Here is a 22171-nt window from a genome sequence, read left to right as displayed (position 1 = left end):
TCCACTCGCTACGCCTTTCCAAAAGACATACTGACTCTTACCTCTGACTTTGCTTCACCACCTGGTCTCAGTTGGAAATGTACTTTAACTAGAACTGCCTTGCTGAAGAGCGTACACTTATTCCTCACGAGTAATGAGCAGTGTGTTATTCTGACAGATATGTTGAGCTTGCAATAACTATACCCAAATCATTCATCTTCTCACTGTCTCATAATGTCTTGTGACTTTCATTCTAGTTTATGATTCTTTGTGTTCAGTCGAGTTTGAAACAAGAGGCTTCTGGGGAACAATGGCGCTGCTGCCAGAGATGCACCTCTGAAAATGCTAAGCAGAACCTTGTTGGAAAGTTGTCAAACCACGAAGTCCTCCCCCTCATGCGATTGTATACAAACCATCTTACATGCTGGGATTCAAACTGAAAACTCAGTATCTTTTGAGAAAACAGTTTTCCTTTGTGTTTGCTTTTGCTAAGCATTCATTTTATTCCCACCACCCCTACTCCCCAAGAACTCTAAGCAAAATCATTTTGCAGGATCTGAACATAGAAAGATATATCAATTTGAGTAATTTTCTTTAAGAATATGTTTTGCACATGTATGGACCAGGAAAAGTGGATTTTTAAGTAAGTAAGTGCAGATTGCACTTTCTCTACCATTCATAATGAAATCTCAGTCTCCACAGTCCTCTGACCTTTCTGTTACCCTTCCCATATCCCCTAGAAATGCCTGAGGGCTTGAGGAACTGCTACTCTGTACAACTTTGCTTGTCTCTCTGCTATACTAGGGAAAATATATGTGTTGCTCTTTACACAAGTTGTGTATTTTAGACAGTTTGAAACATAATCAGAAACTAAATTTTAATTTTCCAGCAACTACTGTAGTACAAAGGTTTTACATGGCATTTTTAAAAAATGACCAAAATTAAAGCAAACCAACCAACAGCAACCTCCCAATTAAATCCCCTTCAGGGAACATCACTGTCTCCAAAATCTGCCATATGCTGTTAAGAATCAACCTGCTGCAAGTGGCAACTTTCTACAACTCCTGCTAGAGTTACTCCTTTGCACCCTGCAGTTGGCACACCTCACTGTCCAGGAAACCACCATAAGAGATGCATGGACACTTCTGCAGTCACCCACCTTTGACCACCGCTTCCCAGCAACTGCTCTGGGACTTGCCTTACCCCCAGCAGTTCGGTTTTTCAAACTGGAACAAAAATGAATAGGCAAACACAGCTAAGATGATGGCTAGATCTCACCCAAACCATGCAAGGCACATGCCTCAGAAGGGACTGCAGCCACAAGTTGCTAGCTGGGTATGAAGTTGTGGCTAGATCCAACTCTCCTTCCCAAAGCATTCTTACAAACCCTCATACACAAGCTACAGCCCAGATTTCCCACGCCATACCAAACTGGGGAGAAGTTTAATCAATTTTTTAAACTTTCCTGGTATCAACTAAGCATTTTTTGTTAACTGAATGCCAAGTTTCATTTGAGTATTTAATCATCAAAACACATGTATTTATTTTTCCATTCCATCATGATTATATCTGAACCACTGCAATTCACACCTGAAAAATCACTAGGCAGCAGTATAATCAAACTAGAGACAAAAGCTAAGACTTTCAGTTTTCTAAAATGTGCTTGGAATTGAGGCAATCCTACTAAAATAAAGCCCCTCTTGGATTTTATGATAAGTAAGGTGTCATAAAAGTAAATATGACATAAAAAAATCAATAATGCATTTCCTTCATTAAAAGCAGCACCTCATCCTAACTGAATAAAAAAAAAAAAGTATAGCATACAATATTCCATACAAAACTGAATGTTTCAATATTCCTATAGGCTTTCACTTACTGTTTAACTCAAACAATTTGTTTTCAAAATAACCATGAAATCAAATAAACAATATAATGAAATCCTTCTGGAGATTCAACCAAAAATATCTATTCAATGCTGTATTTCTGTACCACTGAAAAAAAACCTGTCAAGCAGTTGAAGTGTACAACAATGCTTAAATGACATACTCATATGGAAGTAAAATATATTAACTCCCTAGGGAACAAAACCAAAACTGAAGAAATTCCTGGGAAAGAAAAACAAAAGGGGATGAGGGGGAGAAGGGGGAAGAGAAACAAGATGCCTTTCAAAGCATTTGTTTCCTTCTGATAATCAGACTGCCACAAAACTGTCAAGAACACAGGGGGTTTGTTTCCTTTTAATCAGGAAAGTCAAGAGAGAAACGGATGCTAATTGCCCAGCGTAAAATATTTTGGAAATGGACTTCAGGACATGAGTCTAGAGGACCATGAAGAAGCTGTAGAAAGAACATGATCAGAAGATATTCAGATTACAGTATTTCCAGGACCCAAATTAAAAGTTGCAGCATCTCTTTATGCTTTACAAAAAAACCCCTGCTGTCTCTTGATGTTAAAGTTTCCAACTGGATTAAAAAAAAAAAAAAAAAAAAAAAGGCAGATTTGCAGGAGAAGCAAAATATTTCCAGAACATGGGAAGCAAGCCTACAGCCTCCCTAGCAAGCTCTTTCCATCTCTAAATCCTATGGTTCATTAACCACAGTATCCTGAGCCTGTCAGGTATCAATGTCTGCTTTTCATAAGTGAAAACCCCCATATTTTTTAGTTTGAGTTTTATATGCCAGTATGAAAGCTGGACTCTTCAAAGGTGGTATAACTGAGTAGGTTCCTCGCAAGTCTGGAAAACCAGACTCCCACTAGTGTCACCATAAGCACCATCTTCTGAACCCCCCCAATATGGCCCTCATAATCATCACCTCCTGCAAATGAAATATTTATGTAAAACCTTTTCTACAGGTTAACTCAAAACACCAGTTCTCTCAATTACTAGCTTTAAGTTGTATTTCAACAATAACACTGAGTGATCTTGATTTACAAGAATCATTCACCTTTCCTCCCCTTTGCTTTGTTTTTGAAGACTTGTAATAACTAGAAACAACTTGAAACATTAATACACTACAAGTAAGATATAAACTACACACCAAATGAATACTCCACATTTTTGCATCTGGAAATAAACAAAAAAACATGCATATAAAAACTAGAGTTCTTACAGTTATGATTGAAGACAACACTTAAATCACCACAAAAATAAAATCTAGCCTATGGTTTTGTGGTTTGAATCTAATGGCTACTTCAGAAGCCATTTAGGCAATCAAACTGCTGATCAAATAACCGTGGTGTCCTCCACAGAATTATTTTGGTTTCATTTGAATTCTTTTTTGTATGCCTCAAAAGAAAAGAATGTGCAGCCGTCTTATTTGCAAGCCTAATACCTGGGCTTTTTCTGGGACAAAGGCAACTAATACTGTCTACCATTCATTTGATGTGGAAATGCACATTCTCAGCTTGTGCAATAATATATGGCAATTTAGCCCAAGCTTATAACCTCCAGCCAAGTTAACTACACTTATTCTCCAATGTGCTACACGGTTGATGAGCAAAAGCCAATGTTTGGTTGGCTCATCCCACTAAAACACATAAATAAAAGTAACTAGAGAAGCTTTGCATTCTACTCCTACTAAGAAATCAGGTAACATTGAGATTGCATGTTCATCATAAGGTGGGATCTTCAATTTGTTACAGGAATCAAGCATATGTCCCTGTTCACCTCAGATCTTTTAATATGGGACCAATTGTTCTTGTGACAGGACTAAATAGTCTAGACCCTAGTGACATGAATATCCAACATGGTTTTCATAGTGAAAAAAATTATAAAGAAAGAATTTGCCTACCCACGAAAGGGTTTCTGATGCTAAATGGCTACAAAACTTATCCTACGGTCCCTGGGTAGCAAATTTTCTAAACAGCAAAGAGAAAATATTTTAAACTTCCTGTGAAAATTACTATATACATCTTGCCCCCCTCCCCCCAAAAATGTGATTTACAGCCAAAACATTGGCAAATACCTCAACTGAAGCCTGAAGAGAGATCTTTGCATCAGAGTTATTTTAATGCAACTGAAGCTTTGCTGTAGGTGGAGTGAAACAGGTTCTAAAAATAATCTAACTACACAGAACATTTCCTATTCTGCCCATTCCCTAAGAAGGGGACATCTGATGGCTTGTGAATATAAGATAGGATAGTGGCCTTTAAATAGAGACAAATAATGCTACAGGGGTTTGTGCACAGAAGCCAGTGCTTGATACATCTGGGGCTGATGAAGCTTTACACAGTGACAGGATGATTGAATTTACAGATCTGAATCACAGATTAGGTAACCTTTGTGATTTATGACAAGGTGTAAATGGTACAATTTTAAACAAAAAATGAAAATGGAACTAATTTTGAAAACTTTGTAGGTTTTTATCTCAAGATAAAAATCTTACGTAAAAAAAACCTCTCTCTCTTACGTAAGAACAGTAAGCAAGAGTGCTTCTTAAAAAACAAAGAGCACTTGGTGTCATACCCCAGATATTAGATTTGATGTCATTACTTACCAAGCCAGCAATTGGAGTTGACAGACGGTTGATCTTCTTAATGATGCCAGGTTTGATCTTGTTAATCAAACTAAAAAAAAAAAGGCAATGATTTTATGTTACATAATCAACTGTATTTGATGATGCATGAGCATCAACGCTTTGTAAGAAATACTTTGCGTATGGTCCTAACTTAACATGACTTGAACGAATTAGATCTGAACCTATTAACACTCCCAAGAAGTGACAAGCAACAGACTGTAGAAGCAAAAATGAGACAAGTCGCATACGCACACACAAAGTGATTTCTCAGAATGGCAAACTGAGAAAGAAGAAAAGAAGATGCCTGGGTAGGCGTAGGCAGAAATGGATCTATGTTTCTACTACATGGGTGGTGATGTTAATCAGACTCAAATTTCCTATTTAAAGATTTTCTTCACATAAAGGTTCTGACGCAGATGTCAAAAATGTATCAGATTATTGCTTTTCAGAGTTCAGTGTGAAAGCACTAATATTCCTGTGAGGGCGAGAAATAAACTCAGTTTTCATAATGCTACCAAGTCCAGTATGGTGTGTGCAACAATCATTTTTGGCACATAAAATTCACATGTACAAGTAATTTTCAGTCTCAGTCAGAAGCAATTGCAGCTGATATCACTCATTATATAAAATTCGTAATTAAACTGAGAAGACAGGACAGACTAACACACCAGTGTTGAATACACAAGCCCAAATTCATACCTTGTCCTGCAGTGAGGATGAGGCACAGGATTCCTTGCACATTTTATCCAGGTTTTCAGTCACAGAGATAGGGAAGTATTGTGGTTCACCAAACTAGGAGACTACAGGGTCAGTAGAGAACGGAGACCTCAGGACACCCTGCAGACTTCGTCTGCCTTTGAGGATTTTTGACTTGCTCCCTCTTGTCCCTGCTTGTCTGGCCAGACCCTTTACCCAACACAAAGCATCAGCAAGGTTTTGTGATCACCCACAGCAATGCAGAGACAAGACCTTGAGTTTAAAACTTTATGTGGGGAAAAAGTATTTTTCATCTCAAACAGCCAAGGTAATTGGAAAATAACACACAGAACAGTTTACCCCTACACATTGATGTGGAGGATACATTTCTTATGTGCCTGCAGAAAAAAAAAAGTCTGCAGGTCCTGAGACTTTTCAATCATACTAAGTTATTTAGTAATCAAAATACACTTGATGACTTTTCAAAAAAAAAAAAGTGTTCTGTTGGGATGGAATAAAAAAAAAAAGTTTGAGTTCCTTCCCTTTTTTATCTTTTTGTCTTCCAAGTGCATAATTTTTATTTATTTTACTGAAGAACATGAAGCAGCATGTGATCAGAAAAACTTTAGTGAATTTCTTTCTCTAACATATGCACATGAGATCTAGTAAAAATGTAAAAGGCTTTATTTTGTCAACATGTGCACTTGGTCATTGATTAGGCCAAACAAACCGACTGAACTGCTAAAGGGATATGTATTGCAAGTGTAGGTCTTATCTGCTATAGTTTAAGTCAAACATACAATCTCCAGAGATAGTATATCCATGGACACTAAATCAGCCATGCCACAGGTGAACCAAGGAAATGAGCAATGTAATTCCTAGTTTGTCTCAACTATTTAAGATCTTGCACTATATTATCTTCAGTGAAAATTGGACCTCTGAAAGCTTTTGCCCTCTGCTCTTTTCTGTTTCCACAGAATTTCTATGAAAATCATTCTTCTTTGTACTTCAAGTATGTTAAATTTAAAATTATCAGGAGAATTTAACAGGAGAATAACTATATTATTTAGCAGAATCATAATGAGGCATCTTGCTTTAAAGAAAGTTGTGTGCCTCCTAAAGCAAGCTGCTCAGCCAAAGAAATTGCAGGATGTTTTTCTTGCTTTACTATTAATTACAGATAAATTTAACTGATTTGCATTTGGCACATGGAGGCTCACATTCTTTTGCCAAATAAGTGTCAGCAATGAAGATATCAAAGGATTAGGATGTATCAGTTAACTTCCAATTCTTAAACACGCTATTTTAAAGTTACATCTGAATACAATATACAAATCCCACTAAACACATACCTGAAGAAATACCTTCTTCTTAAAAGGATTAACTATTTTTATTACCACAGTCGCACTCATTAATGTTTAATTATGTAAGTAACGAAAATACAGCATCCACCTCTATAATATTATTGAAAATTAATCAACTCCCCATATCACAAGAAAACTTCAGAAGCAACTTGCAAGATGTGCCTGGATGGGCAAAGGGCCCAAAGAAAAATAAAGGTAGGGACAGAAAACACAGTAACATTCACAGAAGGAAAAAATGATATATAGGAAAAAAAGCTCAGAGAACTGAACCTTTGTAAATATTTTCTGAACGTTAGCTTGGCTGAACTGATTTTAGAGTGGCTATGAGATTTGTGGTATTTTTTTCTAGCATCCCAGGTAGTTCTCTAATCAGATTTCTCTTGCACTGGTGTTCTAATGACATTTACACCTGCTGTTCCTTAAAATACTAAGGGATTAACACCACTTCCAGTCCTGGAAACTTATTCCAGTAAGTACAAAACCAATTACAGATATGTGGATGAGACCTGACGAGTGGACATTTTACACCTCTGACTCAGTCTAGCAACAAAACCAGACAAGTCCCATTACTGCCAAGCCTACAATATATAAGCACAAGAAAGCTTCTTACAGAAAGTACTCCAAAACAAGCTGAGGTCAGAGTTTGCTGTTTAAAACAGTAAGTCCAAAAAGTACTGAAATCTGGACTGCATGTGCACATATATGACAACATATTTCTACATCATGCTGGAGATCCAGTCTGTTCAGTATTATCACCCTATAGAATTTCTGGAGGTTTTTTTAAATATATTTTTATAAAGGAGGCCAAATTACATTCAACAGATTCAATATTATTGAGATAGTTGGATGCAACCATGGAAGCAATAAGTGATAGGCACATGAAATCAAATGCCTGACTGTTATCTTTAATTTACAATTTTGTGGAGTTCACTTCTGAAGTGTAGTATTTTAAAAAAGAAAACTCAATGTAAAGTTTTCTGCTAGGCATAGGTAGCTTTCAAGATTTACAGAACCAACACTCAGGGGCTGGGGATGGAGGACAGAAAACCAAACCCCAACAACAATAGGTATAGGGGTAACCAAGTGCTTTGATCCCAGCCATGGCCACACCACCTTGCACAAGCTGAAGAGAAAGCCCAGTGATATCACAGATGTTATACCCAATAAAAATCAATCAACTGGCCAGAGGATCAGCTTGATCCTCTCAGTATCACACAAACAAGTGTGTGGGACATTTGTAGATCTAGAAAGAGAATCTCCAAAAGCTGTTTTTACTTCCCATGACAAACAACAGCTATTAAAAAAAGTTAAAAATTACTTAATACAAAATACTTTTGGTACTTCAAAAAAAATTTCAGAGGCCAGGAAGGAAAGAGGTCAGCTGATGTTAACCTGAAGGATTTTTATATAGGCAAGTCAATACTCACTCGCACAACAGGACTCCATTTTCTAGAGCTGCTCGAAAGTCTTTGGTTCCAAAGCTTTTCCCAGTAACTGCCTATAAGAGAAAGAATTGAGAGTTAATTGGACACATGCACAAAATCAGGACTAGCAAGAGCATCTAAGGAGTACTAAAGAAACCCAGAACAGAAAAAAAATAACCCAAACAAAATAAAACAATAAACCAACAAATACTGATTCGGCACTTAGTTCATATTATTATTTTCTTATATTAATTTCAAAAGAAATAAGAATTTAAAAGTTCTTTATGCCTCAAAAGAAGTCATATCCAACATCTTAAAGTAGTTTCCTCTAGCATAAATCAATCTTCAGCTACATTCTGTGGGAATACTTATTTTCTAAAGCAGTACCAGTTACACTGAAAACCATAAAACAAATTTCAAACAGAAGTGCAAAAGAAAGACCAAGTCTTTTATCTCCTACTTCATGTTACAGCGTGTATACTCATGATATCTGGCACAAAGTATTTTAATAGGGGTTTTTTTCATGCCACTTGCACCTAAGGCAGTGTGACTAAGGAACCACTCTGTCAAGTCTGCATTACCACATGCACATCAATTCCCATTGCTTGGCAAGTGGTAGGACTGTATTAATGAGACTACTTTTTATATTAACAGTGAAAAAGCAGTAAACAATATCTTATAAAAGATTTAAGATATTCAATGCCAAAAGCAAAGCATTGCCTACGTGTTTTCAGCAAAGTTTAAAAAAAAAATTAACTCTCTCTTTTCAAACAAAAGCATCAACACAGCACTTGCTCAAGTCTATACTCACTTGAAGTGAATACTAGATCTTCCCTCTGCCTACATTCCTTGAAGAAATTGAATTTGGCAGATTTCTTTCAAATGCTCAGGATTAATAAGAAAAAGATGCTCAGAAAAAGAGACAATATTCTGCAAACGGTCCAAAAGAGAGATTTTATCCCAGTTTATCTGAGTACAGAAATGAAACACTAGGAAGGGTATTTATTTGAGCTTAGAGGTCACCAGGTTCAGCCACCAGCTAATTATGAGCCTCCCTTATGAACCCTAACCCTGACTGTCCTCAATACTGTGCAGGACCACAGGCACACAATTAAACATGCTGTGGAACCTGCGTGCATCCAGAGCAAAGCTACTGTTTACCACAGTAATTAAGGAAATTAGTAGTGAAACAAATGAACTGTGCTTGGTAAAAAGAGCAAAGGAGAGGATGTAGCTCTTTTATGATCTGTTACATTGTCCTGGTTAGAACGGCTGGGACCAATTCATCCCTGGATGGGTGTAACCCAAAACTGTGTATTCTATAGCCTCCATGCCATTTCCCGAAAACTGCTGTCAGTAGAGGCCTGCAAGGTGGGAAGATGTTCCTGTACCCTTTTATGGAATTCCCCGCTCTGATATCCTTATATGGAATTCCCCGCTCTGATAAGAGGGACTGAGCATCCACATGCCCTTTTATGGAATTCCCTACTCTGAGGGAGGGACTGAGCACTCCCGCCTGAACTGGAGAGTATATAACTGGGAGTTTCAGAGCCTTGGGGCTCTCTCTCGTGGGACCCAGAGGAAGACAGCAGACCACCGCTGCTCCCAACCAGGCTGAGACCACCACCCTCGACTGGACTGCAATCACCACTTCTGACCAGACTGCAGCAGCTCTCCCACCAGCAGGTTTATTCCCTCTCCCTTTACTTTGGACTCGGGGGTGGGCCAAGGTACACCACTTTTGTTCATACCCCAGGGTGCTGGGTTTGTACATTTGGGTTTTGTGGATTAAAACCAATTGTCTGTCTGTATAATTGTACTTATTGCATTATTTTAATAAATTGTTATTCTGACTTATAAATCTCTCTTTTGAATTGAGTTCATTTTGCCTTGCTGGTTAACTTTTAAACCAGCACATACATTATCACCCTATTATTTTTTTCTAAATAGCAAAAGAAGGGTATACAAACACCAGAAATCCTACAATTTAAGTAATTAGTTTTAACATAGGGGGTTTTTTCATTCAAATGCTGCAAGTTCAACCTCCCTACTGAGGACAAAATTAGATGTTACAAAAATCTTCTTTTGGGTTTAAGGGTTTTTTCTAGGACTTAATAAATAATGACAGAGGATGAATGATGGCACACCAATTCAAGGTAAGAAAAATTCCAAAATTCAGGGGGAAAAAACCCCCCACCCACATAGCAACTTTCAACAACAAAGGATGATTGGGATTCCCCTGCGAGAAGTGCATTTTATAAAATATTCCTATAACAACAGTCTGTTCTTACAGAAGAGTAGAGGTTGTATAATAGCAATATTTTCAATAATCACTTAAAAAAACACAGAATCTGAAAATTACCCTTATCTCAAATATAATACTGTATTTTGCTTCCAATTTTGTATATTCAGTGATAATATTTTTGAGGAAACTAGCCAATGTAACAAAACAGCACTGAAAGTCTCAATATAAATATTTATGTTTCCTAGGTAATAGGAAATATGGGTTATAAATTACGTCCCTCATTCCGCAAGTTAGAAATTTTATGTTTGCATGACATACAGCAGAACTGTACCGTATATAAAGGCTGTAGGAGTGGGGTCTAGCTTTATGGTTATGTTTCAAACTCCAATCAACTCTCAGAGTCCAGAAGTTGTTCTCATTTTGGAGTTGTCACTGACATCTACAAGACTACACAGTTCAAATGTTTGGGTTTTTGGGAGTTTGCTGGTAAGTCATTCATGCAATAAATGACGAGGTGTTTCCTTCAACTAGAGTTCAGCCCATCCCAAACCTGCAATGTCTTCTACATCCACAAACAACCTTCAAGCTGAAATTCCTTTAAAAAAACAAACAAACAAACAAAAAAACGTCCAGCATGTAGCTAAGGCCTACAGTCCTCAAAAACTATTCCTGAGAAGTCAAGGAGCATGTGCCACTGAAGACAAGTTGAACTTCAGCATGGCCCCTCCAGAAGAATGTGAGAATGCCATGCTGCAGTGCATAATCATGTCTTCATGGTGCATCTTGTGGTCTTTTCCACAGGAAAAACCCAATACCTCAGTCTCCAAAATAGCATGTGGAACATTTGACTACCACAAAGTCTTCAGGCACATGACCTCAGGTAATTAGAAGCCATCCTTGAACAACAAGCAAGTCCAACTGGAGTACAAGGTTGTAAATACCTCTATTAGACTTGCAGACCTCTTAAAATTACATTAGAAGATGTTACACTGGAAGCATTTTGACTAAGTTATTTGTGCAGCCACTGCAGCAATCAACACTGATTTGATATACAGAATGGAGCTGTCAGATCAATCTTGTGACCCACACATTTTGACGACTATGTGGTTTGTTGATATTAAAATAAAAGCGTCGGTACTGCCAAGTTAGGTTTCATTAATATTGACTTTCAAAGGCTAACTAATAATTAAGTAATTAAAAGATATTCTCAAAGAACAATTTAACACTGGTGCTTGAAACCAAAACATCTTCCAAGTTGCACAACATGTTGAATTTGTTGGTGTCACAAAAATAAGTACTCCATTTTAAAACCTGCTTTTGTACAGAGACTGAGAACTTTTCTCAGCTTGGACTTTCATCTGGCTCATACCCAGCGCAGGGCATCAAGCTCAGCTGTAGCTATTATAGCCTGCAGAGGAAATAGATATCATTAAACAAAAAGGAAATACATGAACTGGCTCAGAGTTCCCTGACTTTTAAGATCCTGAGTAAGACAAAGTGAATCCCACCCTAAGATATTACATCTTCAAACTACGTCTACGATTTTTGAGTCACTGTTTATTCATTAAAACTGGTTATACAGGGTGTGGTACTATTATGTAGGCATAATTGATTTTGGACAATTTTTCAACCACTTAGGTCACGTGAGCCACCAAATAATAGAGAAAATATCTTGCAGAAGTGATTTTATCCATGTTTGAATAACATCTCTTTCCAAATTATGTCTATTTTCTCTCCTTCATTTAGCTGAATGTATTATTCTTCTTACACTGTGTTTTTATATGAAGAGAGCAATGACATAATTAAAGACTGCATCATAAAATCACATTTAATTGCTGCTATATAACAGTTTGATTTTGTTTTTGAAAGACAGCGTCCCCTAATACTTTGGTAACTCACAATTGCCAGGTCCAACAAATTTACTTCAAAGAGTATGCAAATCAAATCTTTATATTTAGACACTTTGAAAATGCTCACACATACAGAGGGCTAGCTTATTTTCAAGTTTGCTGTGATTCCTGTAGGAGGAGACAAATCAAGAAGAAATAACCAAAGATCAACCATCCTGAGGATGGCATGACATCAAAATCATCACGGACTGAACAAAGAGCACAAAGCACAGAAGAATATAGATGATTATATGCGTCGGTACAAAAATTAACATTGAGTACGTTTCTTTGGCTTGTTGTGCTAGAGGCCAAATATAGCTAATCATAAAATGGGCCGTTTTGCCTTACAAGCTACCAAAAGTTGAAAGAACTTTCAATTTTAATAAAAAAATACTAAGGAAGTTCATGTCAAGCTGCTTCCATGGTTTACACTGGTTTACATGGCTTTTAGCAAAAGGGCAGCTCTACCACAGGCCAGTTGATGTTTACCATTACACGGAACTCAAAATGCAAGGGCCCCGTAGGTTTCTCAATTTAACATTGCAGTGACGGAAAAACCAAAGCTAGACTCTCCTCATCCAATGCAAGAATCACACCACATACACAGGCATGCTGGCTGACCAGTTCTCCATCACAAACATATTAGCTGCTCAGAAACAAGGAGGCAGCACTGTATCATGCCCAGCCTGTAATCTGAACGATACCTTGGTTCAGGTACTCACCCCTCCAGCCTGCTCTGCTCTCTCGACCTCATTAAGAGCTCCTCTGCCCCCAGTCCATGTAGACTACACCATCTCAAGCCATGCAAGGACCCTGCATAATTTGAGAGAAATGCTACCTGCATCAGTGTGAAGCATGCCATTCCCTGATACAGGGTTGTAGGTTATGGATGGAAGGTTCCAGAAAAATACTGAACCATGCATGATAGTGACTGCCTGAAGGCAGGCTTATGCCAGGATCTCGTAGGGCAAGCAGTTAATCAGACGGCAAGCTCAAGCATACTACACTGATTTATCAACTTCAGGTGCCCAGCACAGCCTGCAGCAAGAAAAGCCAAGTTTATCATGCTGCAGAGAGGACTGCTTGTGTTCTCTAGGGAACTGGGACAATGATACAAATGTGACACAATGGTGCCATCCCCAGTACAGAGTTCTGGCTATGCCCTGCCAATTTCTGTCTCAGTGCCTGACTCAGCAGATCACCTCACATTCACATTCATGTCTGAATTACTACCTTCCCAATGGCCTTTCTTCCCCCTACCCACTACCAAAAATCTGGATCAGACTACATGGCAAATGGCTCCGTGCTTACATAATCCCAGCATTACATATCTCCAATTACAGTACTTGTTTAGCTCTAACCACCCTGATCCAATGTATCACTCTAGAACGGTACTGCTGCTGTAGATGCACAAGGAGATATATAGGCTACACCACAGCCAACAAGCAAGCAATGCAGGCAACTCCCAGCGTGCTGGCATCTGAATGGTTTGCCCAGGCTTGGAAATAGGTTCATAACACGTTTTTATATAGTACTTTAGGTCCAATGCATTTTATAAACTGTTTTCAGAAACATGCCATACCTCAACTTGACAGATTTCATCTTTTGTGTCTATCACAAAAGAAGAGCAACATCAAAAAAAAAAAAAAAGGAAGTAAAAAAGGCAGTAAGGATTTTTCCCTCTTCTGCATTCAGATGTGCGACTGAAAGACCTGCCACCCCCTTTCAGGGCTATTTGTAGTCCCACTAAAATGCCACGCAGAATATGAACTTGTCTTTGAATGGCATACACAGTAGCTGCCAGAAAGTGCTGCCATTATGCTTTGAAGTAAATGGCTTGTGCTGTCTGGAATTTGCAGACTTCCCATCCAGTTTTCTGTTCTCGGCTGGGTCTTCCTCTTTTTTAAAAAACATAAACCAAAAAAACCCTTAACACTGCCATATTTTTCTCCTGTAGTAATTTGTTTTATCCAAATCCCTCCCAAAAGGGCAGGTGGCAGGAGCCATATTTAGAGGGTTGCTGCACACAATCTCGAACACAAGTGGCAAAATCAGACCTTTGGGTAAGAAAACTTTTGACATTGCAGCAAACAGCCCAACCATAGTGATAACTAGATTTCTCAAGGTCAAGCAGTAGAAAAGAGTAGCTCATTTTTGAGGCAAGCAGGATCTGTCTCCCTGAATTTTGAGTCCCAAGAAGATGTACAGAAAGAGCAGGCATTTGTATTTTCCATCCATAAGAAAATACTGCTGGCATTTCACTTCTGGTAGCAGCAGGGATGCCAGGTCCAAAGCAGCAAAGGTCATTGTGGGAACCATGTTGCTATATTCCCTTCCGATCAAAAATTTGATTCACAGTCCAACAAACTCTCGAGAGGTCAGTCAACAACTGCTCAAGAAGCTGGTGCCCACAGAGGCTTTCCCAGTCAGCTCTCCAGCAATGAAATGATGACATTGCCCAACCTAACAACTGCATGAGAGTTAAGAGTGAGGCCTGGATTTCTACAAAAGGAAGCTCTTAATTTCAAATCTCACACCTCATTGCTAAAATCCATGACAGGTATGATTCCACTAAGGAAAAGAACTAGGGTGGCTGGAAGTAAGAAGAAAAATATCTACTAATAAATCTGTCATATGATTTAACTGCACAGCAAAAATAAGAAGGCTGAAGGAGGTGAATATCTTGCCATTGATCACTTATATTGGACCATGTGAATGTTCCCCTTTACATCCACAACACTAATGTTTTTCAGTTGGAATAATTCCCGCTCTATTGCTCAATGCCCTGTTTAACTCCATACCCCCAAATCCCCAGGTAACATTACATTTCAGAGAATGTGGAAATTTTTGTCTTCAGCCCAAACTGCCTTTGATAACAAACCAGAACAGATATTTATAAAAGGAAATGGTTGATTATTGAAAAAGTCTTAACTGTTATTTTCTATCATCAACATAATGATGGGGTCTTATTGTGGCATGCCTTCTAGACAAACATGCCAAGACTCCTGAAATAACATAAAACTACATTTTTTAAAAAAGATGAAGAAAAACAATGAATAAGGGGCAAGCAAAAAGGGACATGACTACTGGTGCAGTAGGTGCAGGAAGCATAGATCTCTGCTCATCAGCTGCTTATACTCTGTTTTTTTCAAGTTTTCTGTCAAATCACACGTAGAAACAGAATCTGAAGGATGTAAATGATGTTTTTCTTCCAATAGTTCAGGGATCCCTGACTTAGGAGATCAATGCTTCAGAAAGAGCAAGGATAAACATGCGGGATCAATCAAAACAGTTGAGCTTCCCTTCCTCCCCCACAAACACAAACATCCCCCAAAGAAAAACAAGATGAATAAGCCTACTGTTGTTTATCCTGGTGACTGTACTGACAGGTGTCAAACTAAGAAAACCAACATAAATTATTTTGTGTGATAAAAAACGTGTCACTGTATGAGCAGATGTGGGCAGCATAAACTAGATAATAGTAGTTGTTGCAATAAGACAAAACTTGCAAATGCAAAGTGACATTTGAATGACTAGGCATCTCTGAAAAAAAGAAATCATTGATATTTTATTGTAATTATATAGGTACATCTGATTTATTGGGAAACTATTAATTCCATAAATAGTTTAAATGCACACAAGCTCTAAAGCTGCCACCTTCAGTGATGTATGCCGATTTCAACTTCAACCATTTATTTTCTCATATGTATTTAAAACTAACTTTAGTTAAATAACAGTAGATATTTATGCACCTTCCCAAGAGAACAGAAGACTAACATTATTTTAAAATTTGCCAGTTGAACTCCATACTATTTCTGTGATTTGTGGTAGGAGAATAGTGGCATTTGGCTCCTTAATCATAAATATTCCTCATTAAACAGAGAAAAGGATAAAGTAATGAAAAAACATTCAAACATTCTGTTCACCCTGAAACAAGCAGAAAGCAGCCACTGAATTCTATAAGCATGCAAAAAAAATTTCATTGAAAGTTGTCTTTTTCAACTAATTCACAGTAACATGGTGGTGTACTAGACTTTGGTGTTTCTTTCTGCCATAGAAAACATACCCAGGGAACAAAAATTATGAGGGAATGGTTTCTAGAAAAGTTATCAACTGAGATAAGAGAAGAAATGACAAGCAGATTCCAGTTTCACTGCTTAGATATCTTTTAATGATCATGTTTTGTAATATACGTACTCTCATGCTAGCCAGATTTTGAACTTGCCCGTTGTGAAAGTCAGTCACTCTGTATACCATGTTTTATTCTTTTTTCTGAAACATCGACATCTGCAGCACTGCACCAGTTGTTACCTAACTTCAGGTTGTTAACACCTTTCCAAGCTGGGGGATAAGCACCCAAGAGATAAATGAATCCATGCATAGCTGTCACAACTGGACTTCTATGTAGTGTCCAACTGAGGCATACAAAAAGCTTGCCCTGGACAGAATGTCTGCATGTTCTCAATATCTCCCTCAAGATGTTGAAATAAAAAGACTAGAAGAATATCAGCAACAACACAGCTTAGAAAAGAGGACTTGGGAGAAGACTTAAGACACAGAAGGCTTTGTATGGCTGGCTGAGCAGTCCAGGAGAAAACCACGATCTCCCTGCTGTCCTGAAATGGCATCAGAGCCTCCTTTCCCACTCTCTTCCTCATGCCCATGTGAAGGGTCTGCATTTATAAAGTGATCTGCATCATCCAAACTATTTGTGCTTTAATACAGTACTGAATATATATATGTATATATTAAAAAACCCAACCCCATCTCCATATAATTCCCTAACACATCCCACCACCTCTCCCCTGAACCAAAATGACCATGTCGACTGAAACAGGGGTTCCATGCATCAAAGAAAGGCAAAGGGCTGGAGCCACACCATGCTGGAGATAAGAGAAGGATAACATGTGGACTTTTGTGCAGATTCTTGAGAGGGTTAACATACCCAAAGATCAACTGATGCAGTGCCTTGGCATCCAGGCAGTATGTGACCGATGGGATGGATGGTCACATGCCCTCACAAAGAACTTCAAGTTCAGACAGTAATAACGAAAAAGCTCCACCCCAGAAACCTCTATACAAAATCTGTCTGTATCATTTCCTTTGCTAAAAGAGAAAAACAAAATCTATGACAACTGCAGCACTTTGGTTCCAGGTGAATAAGAAAAAAAAATATGGTTTTGGGTTTTTTTTCTACAAGCTTCAATTAAAAAAAGAGGCATTACTCACAACAATAACAGAAAAAACATTAGTGATAATAAAAATCACATTTGTTTAGGACAAATGTAAAAAAAAAAGGATTAAAGCAAATACAAGTTTAGACTTTTTGCTGTAGATGTACTAAAAATTACATTTGTCTATCATTTTAATCTATTATTTTATATTTAGTATTTTAAATATTGTCTCCATTTCACTGTAATTGAATCTCTAAATATTTTTTGTTCATGTAGAACAAAAGATAAGTGCAAACTATAAAAAGTCTTTGGATGTTTGTATTTTCTAAGTTCAGTTTTATTACTATTATCATTCCAGGTTGGAGTATATGCTGCAAGTTTCAATACAGGCTGTCAGTTCACTAGCATCTATTTTTACAGGAAGGACCTTAAGGAAAACAATATCTTTGCTTATGCTGATTAAAAAAAACATGCTAAAACTCTGCTATTTGCAAGCGGGTCCCTCTTGGGATTATTTATGTAAGTGGCAGAGAGATACAGAGATACCAGATGAAATGGCCAAGAGCAGTGCATGCTTCTGTCCTAGATTACAGTCCTTTTACAAATCGACTGCCTTGATCCTGGGTGTATTTAATACTTTGATTTTCCCTATATTTTAAATATGCATACTTCTCCAGAGGGCAGCACCGGTGCTATGAGCAAACCAGGGAGCTAACCACAAGGTCTTGAAATGACAGTCAGCAAGAGGAGAAAAAAGGCATCAAAGAAAGTGCACACAAAAGAGAAATGCTTCAGATACAATTGCTTTCGCATGTTTAGTGAGGTTATTCATACATGGAAGTAATTTTTTGTTATTACTGGAGATTTGTCAATCTTTTCAAATTTTTCAGCCTTTACTGGAAGCAGTACTTTGAGGAACTTACATACTGAGACATGGATTGAGTCTGCTTCAACCAAAAGCATTGACAAACACTCCCCTTTCTCTCTCATGCGTACACCCATTTGCGCACCCATGGGGTTTGGGGAACCAACACCCTCCTCATCAAATCTTCTCTCCTGTCCCCACATTGCCTGACTTTTATATTTCTCTCTCTCCTACACCTACTGGCTTTCAAGCCATTTCACCAGGTCTTCTTAGCTCATTAAGAAGGCAAAGAAAGGCGAGCAAAGAAATTTTGTGGAAATGAACACTTAACAGGGTCAAAAGACACTAAAAAGGTAATTAGTGTCATGACGGAGTCTGGAAAAAATAGTCACAACATCACTTCCCAGTAAACTCTGGCACTTGCCATTAATTGCAGTGCTTAAACAATGTAATTTAGAAATTTCAATATTATCTAGCCACAGTTATGTAGAAGTAAGCCATCAAGTGGAAGTTCACTGAAATTAATACTGAACTTCAGCTGGAGAAATATTATGCTCTTCTCTGGAGTTTGAATAATTCAGGGAGAAGGATTAGCTTAAAAGAACTCCACGGATCTGACCTGTTTAAATAAAAAGAAAAGCAAGATCGTAAAGCTCTTGTTTGGTAGTTGGGGACTTTCTAAACCACGTTTACGTTTCAAGATATGAGAGTAGGTAAGCTGTAAGACAAGCTGTATAGAACAGTGACACCAAGAAAAATTGTATCTTGCATTTTTTTCTGGGTGTTTATCAGGAATTTTTTAAATAATAAGTTGAAAGGAATATAAACATGTACAAATAATTATATTGGGATATTTGAAAAACACTGTGCCTGGATCAAGTTACTACGCTAGGAGCAAGAGTTTCAAAGGCTCCCTTTCCCAAGGCTTGCAGCGACATACTGAATTACAGCTCCTTTACCACAGCGCTGGGCAGCAGAGGCCATTGCCACTGCTTCACAGCACCATCTAATGAGAGACATCAGGTATGACATATGACCAGAGGCTCTGTGCTTATATGCAGTCCTTCTCCTTGGCAGGAGATGAAAGAAATTGCCTCTGGCAAAGAAATGAAATAATTGCAGTCAGAGAAGGAAGGATGGCTATGGAGGAAATTGAAGTCCAAGGGAGCTACAAAAGGATGGCGTCCATTTGAAAAGATGACAGGAGAACAACCAGAGGAGCCAGAATTTCAGTCTGGGCAAAGGAACAAGTAAGTTTAGACTCAGTAAATTTTGCTGATCAATGCTTGTCACTGATTAGGTGTTTGAACAGTTCCAAAATATGAATACTGCCCTTTTAGAGTACTTAAATATAAAGGAATATTTCATGAACATGTAGCAAGTTAGTTAAGTGTCTATACTTCGAGAACTCTGAAATGAATATGCTCTTGTGCTTGACCACATACTTTCAGCTTTTCAGGGGATCCTATTCTTGCTACACCTCCTTCAAGACCCTTCTATCATCTCACACCAGACACAGCGCCTCCCTGAACAGTACTCACCCATTATTTATAATTATATATACACATTTCCGTGCAAGATCTAACTCCTTCCCTGTTTGAGATATATTTGCCTTTACAAAAATGAAATGTCATTGCTAGAGGAAGTCAGGGATCAGGCTACCATCAACCTCAAAATCAGGACTTACCCTACTTAACAATTTAACATGACTGAAAAGTTCCCTCTTGATGCACCATACTGCCCTGTTACGTCTTTCCTATCTGAACATTTCGGTCTTAATGTTTGAGTATTTATTAAGCCACATACATTACTACCCAACTCTTATTCTCCAAGGAACTCTTCTGCTTGGTTTGCAAAACCACAGATAGAAGAAGCGCTAGCAGCTGCCAAAGTCACAGGCGGCCCTACGCAGGGATAACTGCTGCACTACAATTAAAGAGTTAAGGTGAAGAGCACAGAGGTCCAGAAGAGAGGCATGACAATTGCTGCTCTTCCAAACTCTTGTAATACTCTCCCCTTCCTATCTTTCCTCTTCAACATCAGGGCTTATCACTCCACTTCTGATCCAGGCTGAGCATCGCGTATGACCAAAGCGTTACTCAACCAGCTCCAGCGTGACACTTCCTCCAGCCATTTTACCGCTCCTCTGCAAATGTAGCTTTATTTACCTAATTATTTAAGGAGTCAAACTGGTTTGACAGAGTGCTTTCCTCCTTGCCTGGGTGTGTTTAGAAGAACCCAAGATAAGATTGACTGTCACACCAGCTACATAGAGTTACTAGTACACTGCCCAGAGGTAGGATTTAATTACTAGTCAAAAGCAGCCTATCTCCCCCTTATTACAGAAGACAATTATAATTTGCTTATATTTATTATGACATCCTTGCAGAAATGTTCATGACTATTTGTAAACAATTCCATACTTTGCAAGGGAGAGGCATAAATTTATATCACAGTTTACATATCCAATTTTTTATATAATTACAAATTTCTATATTGCTGGGAAAAAAATTGTTTTCCTCTGAACAAAAAAAAAGTCAGCAGTGTATTAAAGAATTTATCTGCATATGGCTGATACATCCTTTCTCAAAGAGATACACTGACCGTAAGTCCTGTGAAGAAAAAAATAGTTTCCAATCCGTAGTGGGCTCATTTACATATATTTGTATAATCACCCCTAAAGATACAGCTAGAGTGATTAAAAAAGCCCCGCAAAATGCACACAAGAAAAGCACTGAGATAAAAGCAGCCAATTGTACTAGAAAAATCTATCCAGAGCTACAAATACAGTCTCGAAAGACTACTCTCTTCTATTCATTTAGTAGGATTATGCTTATACCTTGTAACCACAGAAAAAATGCACATTTTGGATTATAAACAGATGCATGTATTTTGGGCATTTTTTGTCTCTAGCTTAACTTTATTTTGTCTTTAAAAATAACACTGCATTAAATGGAGAAATACTCTCAGTAACCCATACTTTTTTTCACAGACAGAGAATGCACTGGAAGACTGAGATTTTTTTCTACCATAGGCAAGATGCCTCAAGCATTTCAGATTTGAGCCACAATGGTTTCTATGACCAGCTGTCTTCCAGGGCATGTAGATTTCAAGAATGTTTTAAGTTTTGCCTAGCAACAGACAAAGCACAGACTGCCCCTAAATTTCAACATTTTCCTCCATACATTTTGCATGAAGTTATGCCAATTTCTGCTGCTTGATCTGGTACGTGATTACCATTTCAACATGAAATTTTTTACCATTTTATTTACAGCTCAATGGAGCAGTTGAAGACACTTTTCCTACCATAACAAAAACAAAACTGAGAAGTGCTTTTAACATTAGGTCACTGCTTTATCAAAGCAGAATGATGTCTTTGGGGTTCTTTTTAATTCAAAATTCCAGAGAGAAAGAAATGGTACTTTGTATTATCAATGCTATTTCCAATGCAAGATTTAATTTTGTTTGGGGGCATCACAAAATCCTGTGCCTTATTGGGCACATGTTCTCTTAAATATTTTCTGTTAGAACAAGAAGTTGGATGTAACTTAAGCTTGAAGCATTCAAACATGACTTGCACAACATTTACAGACTAACAAAGGAATTATCCCATTGATTTAAACTAGCTGTCCATCTCACCCAACATCCTCTGTCTGACTGTGACCTGCACCAGGTATGTCAGCACGTTTGCAGGGTGGGGAGGGAGGATACCAGTACTTTCATATTTAGAGCAGAGGTGTTTCTAGCCTTCTCTATAATTAAATGGTAAAAAACATAGATAGGGAGAGCAACACATCTTTTCATAAACGGTTCTCTTGCATCAGAAATCATTATATAAAGGAGAAATATCACCCACCACTTCCTCCTGTACCCATATACCAAGTTTTTTTAAATACTTACTTGCCTAAAGATTTGTTTGCGATATTCAAGACACAGAGACATGTATCCAGAGATAAGTCTAAACTGTTAAATCTATATAATCCCTTTTTAACCAATGCATGTAACAATGAACACACTA

At 37.9% G+C, this 22171-nt stretch overlaps 1 protein-coding gene across 12 annotated transcripts in view; it reads right to left on the bottom strand.

The window, feature by feature from the left end:
- LMO7 (LIM domain 7) overlaps positions 1-22171 on the bottom strand; it is a 134147-nt gene that overhangs the window by 89836 nt on the left and 22140 nt on the right. For all 12 annotated transcript variants that reach the window (XM_027674555.1, XM_027674558.1, XM_027674556.1 and 9 more), the window contains exons 2-3: positions 7984-8054; positions 4476-4545 (exon numbers count right to left, since the gene is read on the bottom strand). In XM_027674555.1, coding sequence (XP_027530356.1) covers positions 4476-4545; positions 7984-8054 — 141 coding nt within the window. The remainder of the gene's footprint in view (positions 1-4475; positions 4546-7983; positions 8055-22171) is intronic.

The sequence above is a fragment of the Neopelma chrysocephalum genome, unplaced genomic scaffold (assembly GCF_003984885.1).
Source record: "Neopelma chrysocephalum unplaced genomic scaffold, ASM398488v2 Primary Assembly neopelma1_25, whole genome shotgun sequence".
Taxonomy (NCBI): domain Eukaryota; kingdom Metazoa; phylum Chordata; class Aves; order Passeriformes; family Pipridae; genus Neopelma; species Neopelma chrysocephalum.
Note: the sequence above shows the minus strand (reverse complement) of the source record. Positions and strands in the feature narration are given on the sequence as shown.